The 18,801-nt window shown below is 45.4% G+C and overlaps 1 protein-coding gene across 1 annotated transcript in view; it reads right to left on the reverse strand.

The window, feature by feature from the left end:
• UBR3 (ubiquitin protein ligase E3 component n-recognin 3) overlaps positions 1-18,801 on the reverse strand; it is a 147,540-nt gene that overhangs the window by 66,963 nt on the left and 61,776 nt on the right. Inside the window, exons 15-16 of the mRNA XM_044304442.1 lie at positions 5,664-5,813; positions 3,995-4,128 (exon numbers count right to left, since the gene is read on the reverse strand). Of these exons, the coding sequence (XP_044160377.1) occupies positions 3,995-4,128; positions 5,664-5,813 (284 nt within the window). The remainder of the gene's footprint in view (positions 1-3,994; positions 4,129-5,663; positions 5,814-18,801) is intronic.

Below are 18,801 nucleotides of genomic sequence, written 5' to 3' on the forward strand. Positions count from 1 at the left end.
TTACTCACAGCCCATCGAATTCCATTTGTCACATAGAGAAGAATACATCTGAAGCACAAACAATCCATAAGCTCTTGACAGTGAAGGATACACGGAGCTATTAAAGCCTTCTTTAGCTACTGGAGGGCAGACAGGCACAAAGCAAGAGCAGCCGCCGCAGCCATTCAAAGCCAGGTGCGCAGGATTTATCAGGTAACACACACAACTCAATGCTGAAACCACCAGCAAGTCTAACTGCAATTAGACAGAGGCCTAGTACAGGCCGTATTGTGAAGATCCTCATCTTCCCTCATATCTGTGGAACAGAGTTGGGATACCACGCATACACGCCGATCCAGCCATAATAATAGCCCATAGCCACCATTGTTAAAGATGGATACCACCAAATATTTTTTTTTGCAGTGGAACACCGTACAGGAAAGCTAATTCTACCTAACTTTCCTATATAGCCTAAAATATGCCTATGAATTTTATAATGAAGAAATAAAGAAATTGGATTTGATCCTGAGCCTGCTGCTGGATTTTTTCAACAGTTTTGATTGATCCCTGGTCCGGGCACAGCGAAGGAGGACGATGGGTGAGCCGAAATCCCTTTTTTGCTTATATTTACAGCCTAAAATATGTATGAATACCAGCCCAACCGAGTCCTTATGGCCTCCATTGAGTGAATAGGGACCTATAAATACACGGCGTATATGTCGGGCGCTTTCCTCCATGCCCTAAACATAACCAAAAAAAGTGATGTGAACATAACCTGACATGGAGCAGACTGAACCAGTCTTCCCAGTAAACATAGGAATGGCTATCCACCTCAACATTCAAATCTACACTTATGTGTGTTCAGGCTCACCAAGAACAGTGCTCCTATAGCGGCTATACCTGGTCTCACAGCTCAGCCCCATTTACTGTAATGTCGCTCCTGTGAGAGCTGCGGTCTCCTCCGTGCTCACCAAGCACAGCGCCGTACATAGCATAGTGGCTGTGCCTGGCATTGCAGCTCAGCCCCATTCACCTCAATGGGGCTGAGCTGCACCTAGGCCATGTGATCAATGAATGTGTCGTCACTGGCCTAGGAAAAGCTGTGAGAAGGCCGCGGCTCTCACAAGACTGCCGATGCCTTCTCAAATAACTGATCGGCGGGGGTCCCGGGTGTTGGACAATATTGATGACCTATCCTGAGGATAAGTCATCAGTAGTAAAATGTCAGAAAACCCCTTTATACATAATGACGCTGCACTAATTCGCTGCCAGTTCAAACTGTAATCCTGCAAGAAGTTATACGAGAATCCTTTCCTGACCATGTCTAGCAACTCAGAAACTAATCGTTCAGGGCATCATGCTCATAAATCTCAGCTCACCTCTAGGCATGTTCAACCCGTGATGGATGGCAGTACGGAGCCTAAAGCGAGAGATCTCTTGAGATGAAACTGCCTTTCACTTAGCATCAGAGGGGTTCCATTAAGACGGCGGCGGGGAAAAAAGGTAGAGGGAGACTAAAAAAAGGACGAAGATAAGAAATCACGGATCAAAACAGCCGACTCCTTTTTAAATTGATCAGTGGCCAGTTGTATATTTTAGAACAACTGCAATCCATAGGCCTTATATCATGACAGATAGAATGGGGTCAACAGGAGCAGCTTTTGCTCAGGAAGATACAGGGTATCTGTACAATATGAGGATATCCCATTTACACAGAACCATAATGGCTAATCAAAAAGGGTCCAAGGAGGCTCTCCTACCACAATCCCTTGGCAACTGGAAGGGGAAATTATTAGTCCAAAGTAGGGGTGGGCGATATGGCCTAAAATCTATATTGTGATCTAATTTTAAGCATGTGCGATATGCGATCTATATCGCGATATATTGTTTTCTATATTTGGGGGGGCGTGTTTAAATTTTTTATTTTTTTTTACTTTTTATTTAATAACTATTAGCCTCCTTAAGGGCTAGAACGTAGAACCCTTGTCATATTCACCCTAATAGAGCTCTATTAGGGTGAATAGGACTTTACACTCTCCCTGCTGCCCTGTGCATAGTACACACAGCAGGGAGCTGAGTCCCCTCCCCTAAACGGTGCCATCCACAGATCCCCCCCCCTCCCCTCCCCTAAACGGTACCATCCACAGATCCCCCCCCCCCCCTCCCCTCCCCTAAACTGTGCCATCCACAGATCCCCCCCCCTCCCCTAAACTGCGCCATCCACAGATCCCCCCCCCTCCCCTAAACGGTGCCATCCACAGACCCCCCCCCTCCTCTAAACGGTGCCATCCACAAATCCCCCCCCCCCTCCCCTAAACTGTGCCATCCACAAACCCCCCCCCCTCCCCTAAACTGTGCCATCCACAGACCCCCCACCCCCCCTAAACTGTGCCATCCACAGACCCCCCACCTAAACAGTGCCATCCACAGATCCCCCCCCGACGCTCACAGGAATACATTTAAAAACTTATCAGTAACTTTATTAATTGGTGATGTCTTTACTGTATACCTTACTAGGTCTTAGCTCCGGTAACAGCAGGCAGTGCGGGGGGCGGCGCTCACTCACTGACGTCACGGGCCTGCGCCGCCTAGTGGGAGGAGCAGGCGCGTGACGTCAGTTAGTGAGCGCCGCCCGCCCGCACTGCCTGCTGTTACCGGAGCTAAGACCTAGTAAGGTATAAAGAGATCACCAATTAATAAAGTTACTTATTAGTTTTTAAATGTTCTACTGTCAGCGGCGTGGCCTTGTATACTCTAACCCCCAGGCAAGCGTCCCCGTCACCATGGGAACGCCTGGGGGTTAGAATATACCATCGGATTTGAGTTTTCACGAGCTCACTGAGATCGTGAAAACTCAATGATTTACTGTCAGTCCCTCCTCTCTGCTTTTCTCATTGGTGGTCAGCGGCAGCCGCGCACAGTGGGGAGGGAGGGACTCTCTCCTTCTCCACTGTGCCGGCTCAGGAGAAGATGGTGCGCGTAGAGAGCGCGATCATATCACTGTCCAGCGATATAGGCGATATGCTCAAAAGTCATATCGTGGCACAAATTTATATTGCATATCGCCTATATCGCCCACCCCTAGTCCAAAGATACAGAAGCGAACTGAGCCATGATTCCTCAGCGATCTATTTTCTTAGGGTAGGCAATATGCACCAAGGTCTGCTTCATAATCCAAAGGACGCGAGTGATGCCGGACTGCGGGATCATGTTGGTCCCGTATTTTCAAATTCACTAATACCATATACCAGGCATGGCCAACCTGCGGCTCTCCAGCTGTTGTAAAACTAGTCTGGGAATGCTGGGAGTTGAAAGTTTTGCAACATCTGGAGAGCCTCAGGTTGGCCATCCCTGCCATATACCATAACAGCATACATGGAGGATCTTGCCATGGAAAATCCATGTCAATATCTGCATTTTTTTACATTTCAGCCACTTTGCTTTTACTGTATTCAGGGGATTTTCCACCCGCAACTACATTGAAAATCCATGGGGGATATGCCACGTGTGAACATACAGTTACTATGCTTGAGTCTACTAGGTTCCTTTGCTTTCATAAGGTCCCTTTAAAAAGGGACAATACAGCAAGTGTTCTTCCCGAACATCGCTTGCTTATTAGTGGAGGAGATCACCGCTATTACATGCAGTAATCTCCTCCACAGTATGGGAAGGAGCGATTGCTAATGCCATTGCTCGTCCCCATAACAGAATCATTGTTTGTCGGCAACAGAGCGTGTTTAGACAGCACAATCTGATGTGGGCAAATGACGATTTAGGTGTCAGCACCCACCGTCAAATAACAGACAAACAAGCATTTTGTTCGTTCATCAGGTAATCAGTGGCACCTTTACACCGCCAGATAATCACTAACTAGTGTTCCTTTTAACGCGCATTAGCGATTATCTTGTGGATTCTCTGGCCGTGTAAATGGCCCTTTAGGCTACAGTTTTTAGAAATGCTCCCGTTTATAAACTGGGATACAAGCCCCTGTTAGACACATGCTAGCAGTACTCACATCTTTGAAATGGCGCTGTAATATGGTGAGTCTGACATCATGCGCTGCAGCACATGTTCCCTCCAGATAGATATGCTCCTCTTCACTGGTAGGAAGCTTCTTCGGCTCAGAAATTTTTCGGCGGTGTCCCAAAACTAAAAGAGTTCACACATAACAGATAATTAACGGATGATAAAAAATGGCAAAATAAAGATTTAAATCACATACATTACAACCAGAATCTAACCATGCTACTATTTGTCTCTTGTTGCATTGCCTTACTGTTCTTTAGGCCCATTTCCCACGAGCGAGTTTACCGCACGGGTGCAATGCGTGACGTGAAACCATAGCACCCACACTGAATCCGGACCCATTCATTTCAATGGATCTGTGTACATAAGCGTTTTTTTTTTTTTTCACGCATCACTTCTGCGTTGTGTGAAAAACGCAGCATGTTCTATATTCAGTGTTTTTCACGCAGCCCTGGCCCCATAGAAGTGAATGGGGCTTCAGTAAAAAATGCATTGCATCCGCAAGCAAGTGCGGGTGCGATGCATTTTTCCCTGATGGTTGCTTGAAGATGTTGTTTGTAAACCTTCAGTTTTTTTATCACACGTGTGAAAAACGCTTTAAAACGCATTGCACCCGCGCGGAAAAACTGAACACCTGAACACAGCGCAGACAAAACTGACTGAAGTTGCTTGCATAATAGTGCGAGCTTCACTGAACGCACCCTGAACGCATCCGTACCTAATCAGTCACGCTCGTGTGAAAGGGGCCTTAGGGTAGGTTCAAACTGGCGTTAAATGAATCTGGCAGGCTGTTCAGGTGGAGAACAGTCTGCCGAAGCTCAAGGGATCCGACTGAGCCAGATACTGCCATTCACCATCAGGCCCCACTGACTGTAATGGGATCTGCCGGGCAAAATGCTGGCTCTATATTTATGCCGATAAGAGGTCGGATCCCATTATAGTCAATGTAGTATGGCAGTAAATGGCAGTATCCAGCTAGGTCAAATCCGGTAAACTCCGGCAGGCTGTTCTCTGCCAGATCCGATTAACGCAAGTATAACCCTACCCTTAGAGAAATCACTTGATATTGCCTGTAAGTATGCATAAAAGGATACATAATCTTGTTTCGTAGATTTTTTTGTTCTTACAAAGGTGAAGGACAACCAAAAGGACTGTCACTGCAGTCCCCAGGGGTTGTTACAGTATCTAGCCGTCCAACAGGTGTGAACAGCAAATATGCAGCAGTATAAGAGTAGGAGAACGGTTCCTTACATATTTCCACAGATTTAGGGTCCATTCACACGTCCGCAACGTGTTTTGCGGATCCACAAAAGACGGACAGTGGCAATGTGCGTTCCGCATTTTGCCGGCACTAATAGAATATGCCTGTCCTTGTCCGCAATTGCGGACAAGAATAGGACATGTTCTTATTTTTTCGGGAACGGAATTGCAGACCCAGAAGTGCGGGTAGGCAATTCCGTGTCCGGGCTGCACATAGTGCTGCCCCATAGAAATAAATGGGTCCGCAATTCCGTTCCGCAAAATGCGGAACGAAATTGCGGACGTGTGAATGGACCCTTACTAATTACCCCTGTAGGGTAAAGTTCAGGAATATTCAGAGCGGGGCATCACCTTTAGAATTTGTGGTGAAAACGTAAAAACACATGTAGACAACTTACCAGAGGTTGCTTGCAACAAAATCACTAGACCAATGGGCCGGTCCTCTGTGGATGGGCCGCTCTGGCCACATATCACACAGTCATACGTCGGTTCGGACACTTGCTGTTCTGATGAGGCGATCTCCATGGCCACATCAGATTCGGGTGATTCTGTTAAACACATCATTCATAATTAATAAGGATATTACCAGACATCTCTTTTGTAGGCAAAGAAAACATTTTCTTAACAAATATGCAAAGCAATAGATATTCCTATGTAACCAAAAATCAATCACTAAACGCTCAGTATTCACCTAAAATTCTCACGTTTAATACAGCTAGACTGCCAATAGATTACCAGCTGATATGTCATTACCCAAAGGTTCAATGGGTTGGTCTCATTAGAGACCACGGCTTCCATATACTGTAGCAGCTGCATTAGTAACCAGACGATCACTGTATGTTTTGAACATACAGGAGCCTTCTCTGACCAGGTGCCATTCAGAATGGTGTCTGTGTAAAGCCTCATTCACACGTCCGTGTCGGTGCTTAAATCTGTGAAAAGGTGGTCAGTGATGCCTCTGTGAAGATGTCAGCGATGGATCCGTGTTGGGTCCGTGTGCCATCCGTGTTTCCCTGACACTTAAAAGCTGAAAAAAAATCATTTTTAAAGCATCTCTTCCTAATGATCCATGAAACACGGATGGCATCTGTTGTTTTCACTGACCCATTCACAATAATTGGGCGTAATGGATCCGTGAACACGGACCATGCTAACACACTGATGTGTGAATACACAAATCAATGAATGGGGGCATGTGCTGTCCATGGAGAACATGTACAGCGCACATCTGTGGAACACTGATGTGTGAATAAGGCTTAGAACATGGAAGACTCTAATCTACCGAAACAGGCACTATTCTGACCAAGGAGCTCTGTTCTGGCTCAAAGACGGGGATCCGAAGCAGGGAAGGACCCCCTCTATGTTGTCAATGTGCATTAATAGGACACGTGCACAGAGGTTGTTTGAAACAATCCCTTTGAGGGGGATTGTATAGCAAATTCATAGGACGTTCACTTCTGGGACCAGTGCCCCGTCTCACACGGTGGTGAATGAAGAGGTGGGTGTGCATACACTGCTCTCTCAATTCACTTCTATGGGAGTTCAGAAAATAGCTGCGTGGGTTTACTTGCCTATTTTCAGAAAAAGAAGTGAATGTCGAGAGCCGTGTATGAATGCCATATCTCCAATTCTCTGTTGTCCCTAAACTTGGCTCCAGAGTGGGTGAAGACATGCTGCTATGATGTATAGGAGATCCTGCTTACCTATCAATATCTCTAATCTACAGAGAAATAACAGCAGCATGGAGGACATTATAGAGAAGCACTGAGCAGAGCAGATGTAAATACAGCAGCCGTGAGACAGCAAACCACCTACTATTAGTTGCAGCAGTATGTCTGTGCGTGTCTCTCTGCTTCTCTCTCACTTGGCCCCTCCTTACCCCTTCCCTCTCCACGTACTTCTATGGGCAGCACGTAAGCAGATTCCTCAGTGAGCTCCGAAGATGGATTTAACAGTAAATTCACAGTGAGAGTTTAGGAGGGGAAAGAAGTCTGACAAGTGGAGAAAGCATTTTGCTCTGTTAAGATATAGTAAAAGGTTGCAATGTTTGATGAAAGTACAATGACTATTAAAAAATAAAATAAAAAAAGATCAGTAGTAGACAAACTTTCTTTTTTATTTGGACGTTTCAAAACGTATTCAATTTTTTCCATCAGATCTATCCTTGCATTTTCTCCAGGTGCATACGCTGTAAGAGATTAAGCCCTTCAATAGCACGACTCAACTAGGCGAGTGCATTTCAAGTATCCCTCACGCCCAATTTATTTGCTTATATCACCCTACGCAGCACCCTGTAGTTTATGAGCACATTAGATAAATGTCTAGATAATAGTTTAAAAAGATCATAAAACTGAGTGAAAGTGATCAGTAATCAAGTAGTGTAAAAGCTTTGAAAGACTGAATGACAAGCGATCGCTGATGTAGACACATAAGAGTCATTTATTATTATACGCAAATTCTCGGTGTATATCTGTCGCAGATTTGTTCGCAAGGGGGATTTCCCTGCTCATGCTAAGAAAATAGGCCGACCTGGAAGACAGAGGATACCACGTAGGCGCCAGACACCAATCCAAACTGACTACCTGAGGAAGGGGTAGTGTAAAGCAGTCACAGCAGTAAATAACACCTATGACAGGGGATAAGGCGACTGTAGGTACCGTGTCTAGCCAATAGGCTACCCATGGAACAGGATGCCATGCAACAAGGAACAAATGAGAGTAGTCACAGTAGACGATGTTGAAGCAATTACTCTACCCAAGAAATACGGATAATGTAATAGGAGGAACAGTTTCCAGTGGTAGTGGAATTACTCTGCTGATGGAAAGAGGGGAACCGAAACGATGGACAGGGTCTACTGGTAGTGCAACTACTCCATCGATGGGGGGGTGGGGGAAATCCTATAGGATCGCTAGCACGCAATTGTGGAGGGGTTAATGCAACAGGACGTATGGTATCCGGTGGAAGTGCAATACCCCATCTAAGGAAGGAGGGTAATGCGATAGTCTGTCCAGGATCTAGCGATAGTGCAATTACTCTATAGGAGGATAATACTACAGGAACTACAGTATGCGACTGCGGTGCAACTAAACCACCTGTATAAGGGGGAAAACCGACAGGACAGAGGATATCCAGCATTAGTGCAATCACTCCGCCTGCGTAGGGAGCAATGCAACAAGGCCAATAGTATCCGGTGGAAGTGCAATTACTCCGTCTAAGGAAGAAGGGTAATGCAATAGTCTGTACAGGATCCAGTGGTAGTGTAATTACTCTATAGAAGGAGGGTAATGCTACAGAATAGTACCCAGAGTAAGTGCAAATAATCTCACTATGGAAGGAGGGTAATGCTACCAGAAGCATAAGATCCAGTGGTAGTGCAACTACGCCGCCTCTGGAAGGAGGGTAAAGCTACCGGATGTTCAGTATCTAGTGGTGGTATAAATATTCCGCCCATGGAAAGAGGGCAATGCTACCGAACGTATAGGAACCAACGGGATGTAAACACTCCACCGATAGAGGATTACTCTGCCCATGGAAAGGGGATAATGCTACGGGCCGTACAGTATCCAGTGGGGGTGCAATTACTCCTCCTACGGAAGGAGAGTAATGGCAGGGGCTGTACAGTATCCAGTGGTAGTGCTATTACGCTGCCTATGGAAGGCAGATAATGCAATGGGCTGTGCAGTATCCAGTGGTAGAGCAAGTACACCGCCTAGGAAGGAGGGTAATGCTACAGGATTTACGGTATCCAGTGCAAGGGCAATTACTCCGCCTATGCTACAGGCTGTACAGTGGAGGGTAAGCTACAGTGAGTGCGGTATCCAGCAGTAGTGTCAGGATTCCGCTTACGCTATAGCACGTATGTATCCAGTGGTAGGTAACGATTTTTTTTTTTTGATTTTTTTTTTTACATACACCACAATTTTAACAAAACAGAGCTAGGGGAACTGAACCCACATCCGTCTGTACTAATGACCAGCACTGTAAGCCTCAGCAGAGAGCCCAGTAAGCACTTTCCTCAGCACAGTAGTACTGAGGAAGGAAGGGGTTAAGCAGAAAGCAAAGGCGGCACTTATTGGGCAGCTGGTGGGGCGAAAGCATGGGTGCGAATTGTGGCGCTCTGAAAATACAAATCCCGCCCCCGAAACACGCTGGGAGATGCGGCCTAGTAGACCGCAGAGCCGGGGTCTCGAGTACAGGCGGGCCGGTTGGGGCGGTGATGTAGAGAGGGAGCAGAGTGCACTGGGAAACAAGGAGGCCAGGAGCGGACATATCAATGCCCTAAGTAGAAAAGTGGCGGCTGCCGAAGGAGACATGCGACCGCCTGAAATGGCTCGCAGGGCATGGATGGGGTCGGGGACCGGAGGTCGGAACAAGGCGGTGATTCACCAGATACAGGGGCCAAGGTCTAGGAGAAACATACATTCCTGTGTTCACTTAGAGAACACAGGAGAAGGTGGGCAGCAGGGGAGGTAGGTAATATACTTACCCAGACGGTTTCTGCCCACCCTGATTCCAGCAGTGTCACCTTCCTCAGTGTGCACCGGTAATAGGGGGGGGGACTTCCAAAGTAGTAGCCAAGGTGACACTGAAGCTAGCAGGCAACAGCGGATTTGAGATCCACTGTTCCTCCTTGTCTTCCAAAGGTGGGGAACAAGCAGCAGGCTTGAGGACCCGCTAGTCTCCCCCCTCAAGTGTGGGAAAAACCGCAGCCCGAACCTGAAAAAAACAACAAAAAAGAAAAAAAACTTTGGCAGACCTGCAGAAAAAATGTCATCCTTCTACGGACACTAAGCTAAAACTGATTAGCTCAGTGTCTGCAGGAGGGGTATAGCTTAGTGTCACCTCCTAGTGGCAGCAGCTATACCCATGGTCTTCTGTGTCCCACAATGATACGAGCGAGAAAGGAGGTGTGGTGTGGGTGGGCTGCCCATCTCATTTATTATTTTCTACACCTGTTTTACAGTAGGTGTATAAAATTATCTAAATCTACACCAGCTCCTTTGATTTAAGCCGGCGGTGGATGCGCCTAAGTTATGTAGAGGCTGGCACCTCTATATAACTTAGGCGCATCATGCACCAGCGCAAGGGGTATTAAGACCGACGTCTAAAAACACTGATAAATGACCCCAATAAGGCCTCGTTCTACTTTTAGGAGGCCCAGCATTTTTGCCGGAAAGAGGCCAGATAACCGCCAGACCTCATTCCAGTCAATGGGGATCTGGAGGTGAAGGAGATGATCCAGCAATGCCGAATTCTGCGAGATCCAGGAGACTGCTCTGTGCCGGAATGGCCAGCCAGATCTCCTAACAGAGATGTGAACGTGGCCAAAATAATCATTCATCATCCAGAATTCCACAAGTGTAAACCAATGTCGTTTACAGCATATACGATTCCAAAGAGGGTGGACACCACCCACACTGTCAATTATCTTTTCGCCTGACACACGATCTATTACACAAATGCACTCACAAAAGTTGGGCTTACATTTTAAACGACTCGTTCGATTCTCGGTCAAATTGATCATTTACTCGTGTAAAGTGGCCTTAGGGCTGGTTGCCATGTAGTGGCCGCAAGGATGTGGTTGGCCGCAAAATGCAACGGCTTCTCAGCAAGAACAGGGGAAGCACATGACGACACATGGTGACCTGATCTGTCAACACTTCTCCCAACCACTTTGGGTGAAATTTGCTGCAGCTGTTCATATATACAGTATATATAATATTTTTTTTTATTTTTTTTTAACAAATGCGACAAATCCAACGGCAAAAATTACTCCTAGCAAAAAAAGTTTATTTTTTCTCTTTTTTGCAGATACACAACTGAAACAGAAAACAACTGAAACCTCTACTCATCCATCTAGGAGCACACAGCTAAACCTGTTTATGGTTTTATTAATGAAACAGCTGATTGCTCATTAATCACCTACGTCTGCAATCTCTAAACACATTTTTGCATTTTCAAAAGTATTGTCCCCGGCACAAAGCGAACGGCGTCCACAAAAAGACAATTTAACGACTCAAAGAAAATCTGTCTCCTTTTATCATAGCGGTACAATAGAAATGTAACCTGTAATCTATAATCTGCTCCAGTGAAACTCTCTCACTTTAAAGGCTACATTCACACAACCGTATTTTGTTTCCATGTCCGTTCCGTTTTTTATTTGCGGGTAGGATGCGGACTCATTAATTTTCAAAGGGTCCACAAAAATTGCAGACAGCACAACGTGTGCTGTCCGCATCCGTATGGCCGTTTCGTACCCCAGCAAAAAATATAGAGCATGTCCTATTCTTGTCCGTCTTGCGGTCAAGGATAGGCATTAATACAATGGAGCTGCAAAAAAAATAAAAAAAAATAAAAAACTGATGCAATACGGATGACAAGAGGACGTCATCTGTATTTTTTGTGGATCAGTGTTTTGCGGACTGCAAAATACATACGGTCGAGTGAATGTAACCTAAAGAGCATTTCTCCACAAGGGACTATTCACACGGTGCAGTTAAACAGCGTTTTTCTCTCCAGGATTATTAACACCTGGCCATTTTTATTAATTTTTTTGGTATTTTGGTGGTTTAAAAATGATACGATGAAATCTTATTTGTCTCCCCGATGACCTTTCCGCTCTTGTTGTACCATAGATCCAACAAAGTTGAGGAGCATTTCTAACATCCCTCTAGATGGACCCATATTTATTGGTGACTTTGTACCGTATTTCAGGGGATAAAACTCAAATATTTTTTATTTTCTTAGTTTTTTTTGTAGGGGTGGGGAGTTTTTTTCTGAGCACACTGCTAGATTACCTGTACATAAACACTATAGGACTACGCTCCAGCCATCATCTTTTAGGCCCGTCACCTCTAGCACCATTTTATTGCACAGTATTTTGGTGGAGTTAGACGAAGGGCTGTCTGTATGGCAATCCCTTTTTCACATGAGGCCTCCTGCAACCCCTGTGGACTGCTGATAAAACCGAGAAAAGTAAGGCTAAATGCACACGATCAGGATTGCGTGCGGAAAATCCGCACCGTAGGTTATGTACATTGTATTCTATGAGAATTTGAAATTCTCAATGCACATGATGCTGATTTTTTCCGCGCGGATTTTAAAATCCGCAGCATGTCAATTTATTTTATTTTTCCTGACCGGATTTTCTTCATTCACTTAGTAAAATCCGCACGCAAATCCACATGCAAATCCGCACCATTTAATGCGGACATTGACCGCACAGATTTGCCTGCGAACACCTGTGGATTTCAGTGCGGATTCTCCGCACATGAATCCTGAACGTGTGCATGTACCCTTAGAGGACAACAGACCTTCTCCTTGCAGCAGCCACCGCTTTGTAGGAGAGTCTTCTGACATCGTATGGCTGCCTGACCACTATCAGTCTCCGAGCTGCCAATTCTGCCCTTACTGCTGCAAATATGACTGCAATGATCATAAATGTATCTAAAATTTAGGGGTAAGGCCACACGTAGACCATTTCTTCTGCCTCAGATCTTGCCTCATGTGAAATTCCTGGAGAAAATCCACTGCGCTTTTGCAAAATAATGAGCACGCTAAGGATTGTAAATGCCAAGGCGTGCTCATATTCTCAGGTGGAATCCTACCGTTACATGTGGATGGCATTTCCACAACACAATCCACGTGTATTGTGCAATATCTAATCCGCAGAAAATCCACCCCATTGGAACTGACCCCAGACATTGGGTCGCACTTACCTCGTGCTCCGTTTTTTTTTACTTTTTACAGCAATATTAGCTTACCAACCGACCCCCACCCCACCCCCCTCCTAGCCAGAATGGAGAATCACTCTTTTGGGTCAGTTTGGGTTAGGGGTGCCGTGGTCGGGAATGAACAAGGGCAATGACCTGGACTGATCACACCAGGGGCAGCATTCTGGGGGCAAATAAGCCACTTTGCACTGGAATAGTACAATAAAAGTGCATAGAAAGACTGACGCCATTATAAAACCGCACTATAAATTAGGGCTCGCTCACATGACCGTATACTGGATCCGCGTCCAATCTGCAAAGATGCGGATCGCACGCAGACCCATTAATTCCTATGGCGCATGCAGGTGTAGTTCATGTGCTGTCCGCATCCTTTCCTGTTTTAAGGACAAGAATAATGAGATAGATTCCTAGCGGACGCTTGGTCTGTTCAAATCATATGCTCTTTATTCAGGATAAATGTACAAGAATAAGGTTGTGTTTCGGACCGTCCAGACTTTGTCAGCTGACGCAGGCAGGACGGGCCGAAACGCGTCCTTATACTTGTACATTTATCCTGAATAAAGAGCATATGATTTGAACAGAACGAGCGTCCGCTGGGAATCTATCACATTGCTTTGTGGAGTTTCTCTCCTTCCCGCGCCGATGCGCATTGGATCGAGTGCTGACCATCCCCCATACAATTAAAGGACAAGAATAGACATTTCTACAAAAAAGGCCTGCGGAAAAGTGCGGGGTGCACATGGCTGGTATCCGTATTTTGCAATGGCCAAGTGCATGAGCCCTTGGAGTTCCTTCACAGAGGACAGATGCACATTTAACAATTCAGTGGCTCCATAAGCAGGCTGCAAAACCCCTTTAAGGAGGTTACATCTCTTACTAACCTCCAATCCACCATCTATTTGTGATCTATACAGAGCTGGCGGCCGACAGTAACAACGGTCCTCTGCTATTCACAGAGCGCATTACTGACCTCCGCGGTAATAAAGAGAAGCGTACGGTTAGATTGTCACAATGAGGAGGGAAAAAAGAAAAGAGACTGGAAAAAAAAATCCTGTGATTGTAACGAGCAAACGAGAAATAATGTGTTGTCACGCCGGGGTGACTGCTCTGTGACGCAGACTTCTGTGAACTACATTATCTCCGGATAACAGTTCTAACCCTCCATATAAAGGATCACAGTTTCTCTGTGTTTAGATGAATCTTGGGTTATTTCCAGCCTCATTCAGCAATATCTCATGTGGCTAGCAATTTTTCACCCACTTCTACTTATAATATAAATATAACTTTCGTGCTTTGCAGAGATTTTGTGGAAAACCAATGAATACAGAACAGCAAGTGGAAGAAATCACACCGTGACTGGCAGTAAACAAGGCGGCGGCCCAGCGTTTTCAATGCACGTGATTTGCATGCACCAGAAATGTTTTTTGCTTTTTATTTTTAGCCCTAATTTTTTTTTTTTAAAGGCTTGTTCCAGTTAAACTGAAAGCTTCCCAGTAGCAGTAAAGTGCTATAATAACAAGGCATAATCACCACTTTTCTCCTCTATTGCTTCCTTTGCCACGCTCCGTTCCTCCTCGCTGCGGTTTCTGTTCCTGGCTGCATCGCTGACCCCCTGCGCACACTACATCACTGCTGCAGCCAATCCCTGGGCTCAGCAGCCACGTGCTGAATACTGCTGAGGCTGGTGCTTGAGTGCACAGTATACTGCGTACTCCAGTATATAGTGCTATTAACAGGTTCAATTTATTCCGTCTGAACAAAGGTTTCAAAATCAATCCACAATTATCAGGGATAAGAGGCAATTTTGATCGATGTGACCTGGTGTGTATGGGACATCAGCACTGCAGCCAGGAAGAAGGTATCAGCATTGAAGGACTGGGCTGCAAAGCTAGAAGCAGCAGGGGCGACAACCCCTTTAAGTCATGATTCCAAAGCAACACTATGGTCCTGGTCTTGTAGAGACCACTGGCAAAAAACAGGATGCTACAAATGGCTGCTTGTATTTTATCCATAAGTAAAAATATAAATATATAGAATTATTCATTTTCTGTCCATAGGGATTAGGCTGCCAAATAGGACTGGAGTTTACAATGAATACATCAGAATCCTGCCAGCGGCTCACTCACATTGCAGGCGAGATGGGCTTGGACTGTAGTAGCACCGCGGCCTTCTCTCAGCTTACCAAGCAGGGTGCCACACATAGTATTGCAGCTCCGAGCCATTCACTTCAAAAGGCCATGTGGCCGATGAACGTGACGTCACACGGCCTAGGAACAGCATTAGAAGGCCACAGTGCTACTGAGAGCGGCGATGTCTTCTCAAACAGCTAGTCGGTGGGGGTCCAGGGTGTCAGGTCATCAGTATCCGATTGGTGGAGGCCCATGTGGAGGATTGGTCATCAGAATATATATTTTTTTTTTAAATAAAAGCAGCTCTCTCTGCCTCTCTCACAGCAGTAAGTCCCAGTACCATATCAATAAACCAGCAGTCAATTAGCTGTGAAAACTTGCTGTTTTTGTAATTCGTGCACAAACTGAACATGCTCTGACAGTTCAGATGATTTTACACACAATTCTTTTAGGGTATATTCACATGTGCCAGCACACACGGGTAGAGTACCACAAGATAAAACCAGGTACTTTTTCACTGCAAATAAGAGCATTTTTTGTGTGCACAGTAGACGTGTTTTGAACATGTTTCAAAACTACTGACTAGACAAAAGTCATTGAAATAACGTCTTTTTGTCCTATGCACTATTACTACTACCGAGTACCACCACATTTATACAACTTTACAAAGCCAAAAAATCTGACTGAACAGTCCCGTTTACATTATGATTTTGTCTTCCATTTGACATATGCCAGGAAAAGCTTGACGTATACCTCCGACAGAAGGCTGCAACATATTCCAATGTAAAGGCTTGCAGTGCCATTTGTCACTTGTAGGGTCACAAAAAAACCACTTCATGAACAACCACAAGCTATAAAACGAAATCTGTTAATCAGTAAACTGCCATTTTATTAAACAAGAGAGGACGCCCTACTGTGCAGATTTTCATTCTATCCTTTAAATTGATGCCGGTTTGAATTCTCCATAGCGCGTACGTATAGCGGAGGTCAGACCGCTTGTCAGACGGGCCTTCACCGTGCTAAGTACTGTTACCCGATATGCCCTGAGGCTCCATTTTCCTTTGCAAAACATTTCGTGTCAAGAAATTCCCTTGGCATCAAAGGAGCTATTAGCACACTAATATATCTCTCGCCCAGGCCCAGCAAGACGATCCTCAAAAGGCCAGTAAAAACTAATTTATTTTTCTAACCGGTTTCAATAAATGACAAGTGTTCAGAAATTTGTGTCACCTTCTGTAAAAAATGGGCACATTGCTTGTTCCCTGCAGCAAGTTTGCTGAATAAGTGAATGGGTTCCTGCAGAGAAGCAGCTTTGGGATCCAAACAAGCACATTCACATTCAGACACTCCAGTAATATTTAGTGGGGCCGACACAAAGTGGTGACACTTGTCATTTGGGCAGTTTTTTTGTGTGTTATTATTACATTTATGGAACAATGATCTTGCAATTTACTGCAATAGCCAATAATACTAACACAGTTATTTAAGGCTCCCTCATTATAATGCACATTTATATTCTGTCTGCACAGTGTGACACTCTGCCATAGTGTGATGAACTGACTTGGCTGGGAGCTCCAGAAGCTGTTCCAGGAATTAAGTAGGACACGTACTAGCTTAAAGGGGTTTTATGGGTTTACAATACTGATGAGCTGTCCTCAGGAGAGGTCAATATCAGATCAGTAGGGACCAATTCCAAGCACGTCGGCCTATCTTCTGTTTGTAAGGGCCGCAGCACTCGTCTGCTCCTCAACGATTACCGGGCACAGAGCCCTACACTGTATAGTGGTGGTGCTTGGCCCATTCACTCAAATGAGACCGAGCTGCACACTGGCCATGGGACCAATGAATGTGACATCACTGGTCTAACAAGGCAGTAGCTCTCAACGAAGTGCTGCGGTCTCTTCAAACAGCTGAACTATTGGGGATGCCAGCAGTCGGACCCCCACCAATCTGTGGATACGGTTTATCAATATTTTACTCAAGGAAAACCCAGTTTAAAAGCGATCTCCAGAACTGAAAGGGGTTGTCTCACGTCAGCAAATGGTATTTATCATGTAGAGAAAGTTAATACAAGGCACTTACTAATGTATTGTGATTGTCCATATTGCTTTCTTTGCTGGCCTCATTCATTTTTTCATCACATTATTCACGGGTCGTCTATAGAGGTTACGGCCACCGCTGTAGCACAGATACGAGGTGGTCGGGACGGAAGCTGCTGCGCATGCGTGCCTATGTGCACTCCTGTGGAGGCCACCGCTTTTTCCTTTAGTATACAAGCACGTCCACCGCAGCTGGACTGCAGGGTGGTCATAACCCCTGGATATGAGGAGTGTATAATATAATAGAAAAATGAATCAAGCCAGCAAAGGAGGCACAGTAGTCCCTGAAGTTACAACGTTAATTGGTTAGGGGATGACCACTGTATGTGGAAACCATTGTAATCTACACTACGTGCAGAATTATTAGGCAAATGAGTATTTTGACCACATCATCCTCTTTATGCAGGTTGTCTTACTCCAAGCTGTATAGGCTCGAAAGCCTACTACCAATTAAGCATATTAGGTGATGTGCATCTCTGTAATGAGAAGGGGTGTGGTCTAATGACATCAACACCCTATATCAGGTGTGCATAATTATTAGGCAACTTCCTTTCCTTTGGCAAAATGGGTCAAAAGAAGGACTTGACAGGCTCAGAAAAGTCAAAAATAGTGAGATATCTTGCAGAGGGATGCATCACTCTTAAAATTGCAAAGCTTCTGAAGCGTGATCATCGAACAATCAAGCGTTTCATTCAAAATAGTCAACAGGGTCGCAAGAAGCGTGTGGAAAAACCAAGGCGCAAAATAACTGCCCATGAACTGAGAAAAGTCAAGCGTGCAGCTGCCAAGATGCCACTTGCCACCAGTTTGGCCATATTTCAGAGCTGCAACATCACTGGAGTGCCCAAAAGCACAAGGTGTGCAATACTCAGAGACATGGCCAAGGTAAGAAAGGCTGAAAGACGACCACCACTGAACAAGACACACAAGCTGAAACGTCAAGACTGGGCCAAGAAATATCTCAAGACTGATTTTTCAAAGGTTTTATGGACTGATGAAATGAGAGTGAGTCTTGATGGGCCAGATGGCTGGATTGGTAAAGGGCAGAGAGCTCCAGTCCGACTCAGATGCCAGCAAGGTGGAGGTGGAGTACTGGTTTGGGCTGGTATCATCAAAGATGAGCTTGTGGGGCCTTTTTGGGTTGAGGATGGAGTCAAGCTCAACTCCCAGTCCTACTGCCAGTTTCTGGAAGACACCTTCTTCAAGCAGTGGTACAGGAAGAAGTCTGCAAGGTAAGAAAAACATGATTTTCATGCAGGACAATGCTCCATCACACGCGTCCAAGTACTCCACAACGCGGCTGGCAAGAAAGGGTATAAAAGAAGAAAATCTAATGACATGGCCTCCTTGTTCACCTGATCTGAACCCCATTGAGAACCTGTGGTCCATCATCAAATGTGAGATTTACAAGGAGGGAAAACAGTACACCTCTCTGAACAGTGTCTGGGAGGCTGTGGTTGCTGCTGCACGCAATGTTGATGGTGAACAGATCAAAACACTGACAGAATCCATGGATGGCAGGCTTTTGAGTGTCCTTGCAAAGAAAGGTGGCTATATTGGTCACTGATTTGTTTT

This window comes from Bufo gargarizans, chromosome 8, assembly GCF_014858855.1.
Source record: "Bufo gargarizans isolate SCDJY-AF-19 chromosome 8, ASM1485885v1, whole genome shotgun sequence".
Taxonomy (NCBI): Eukaryota; Metazoa; Chordata; class Amphibia; order Anura; family Bufonidae; genus Bufo; species Bufo gargarizans.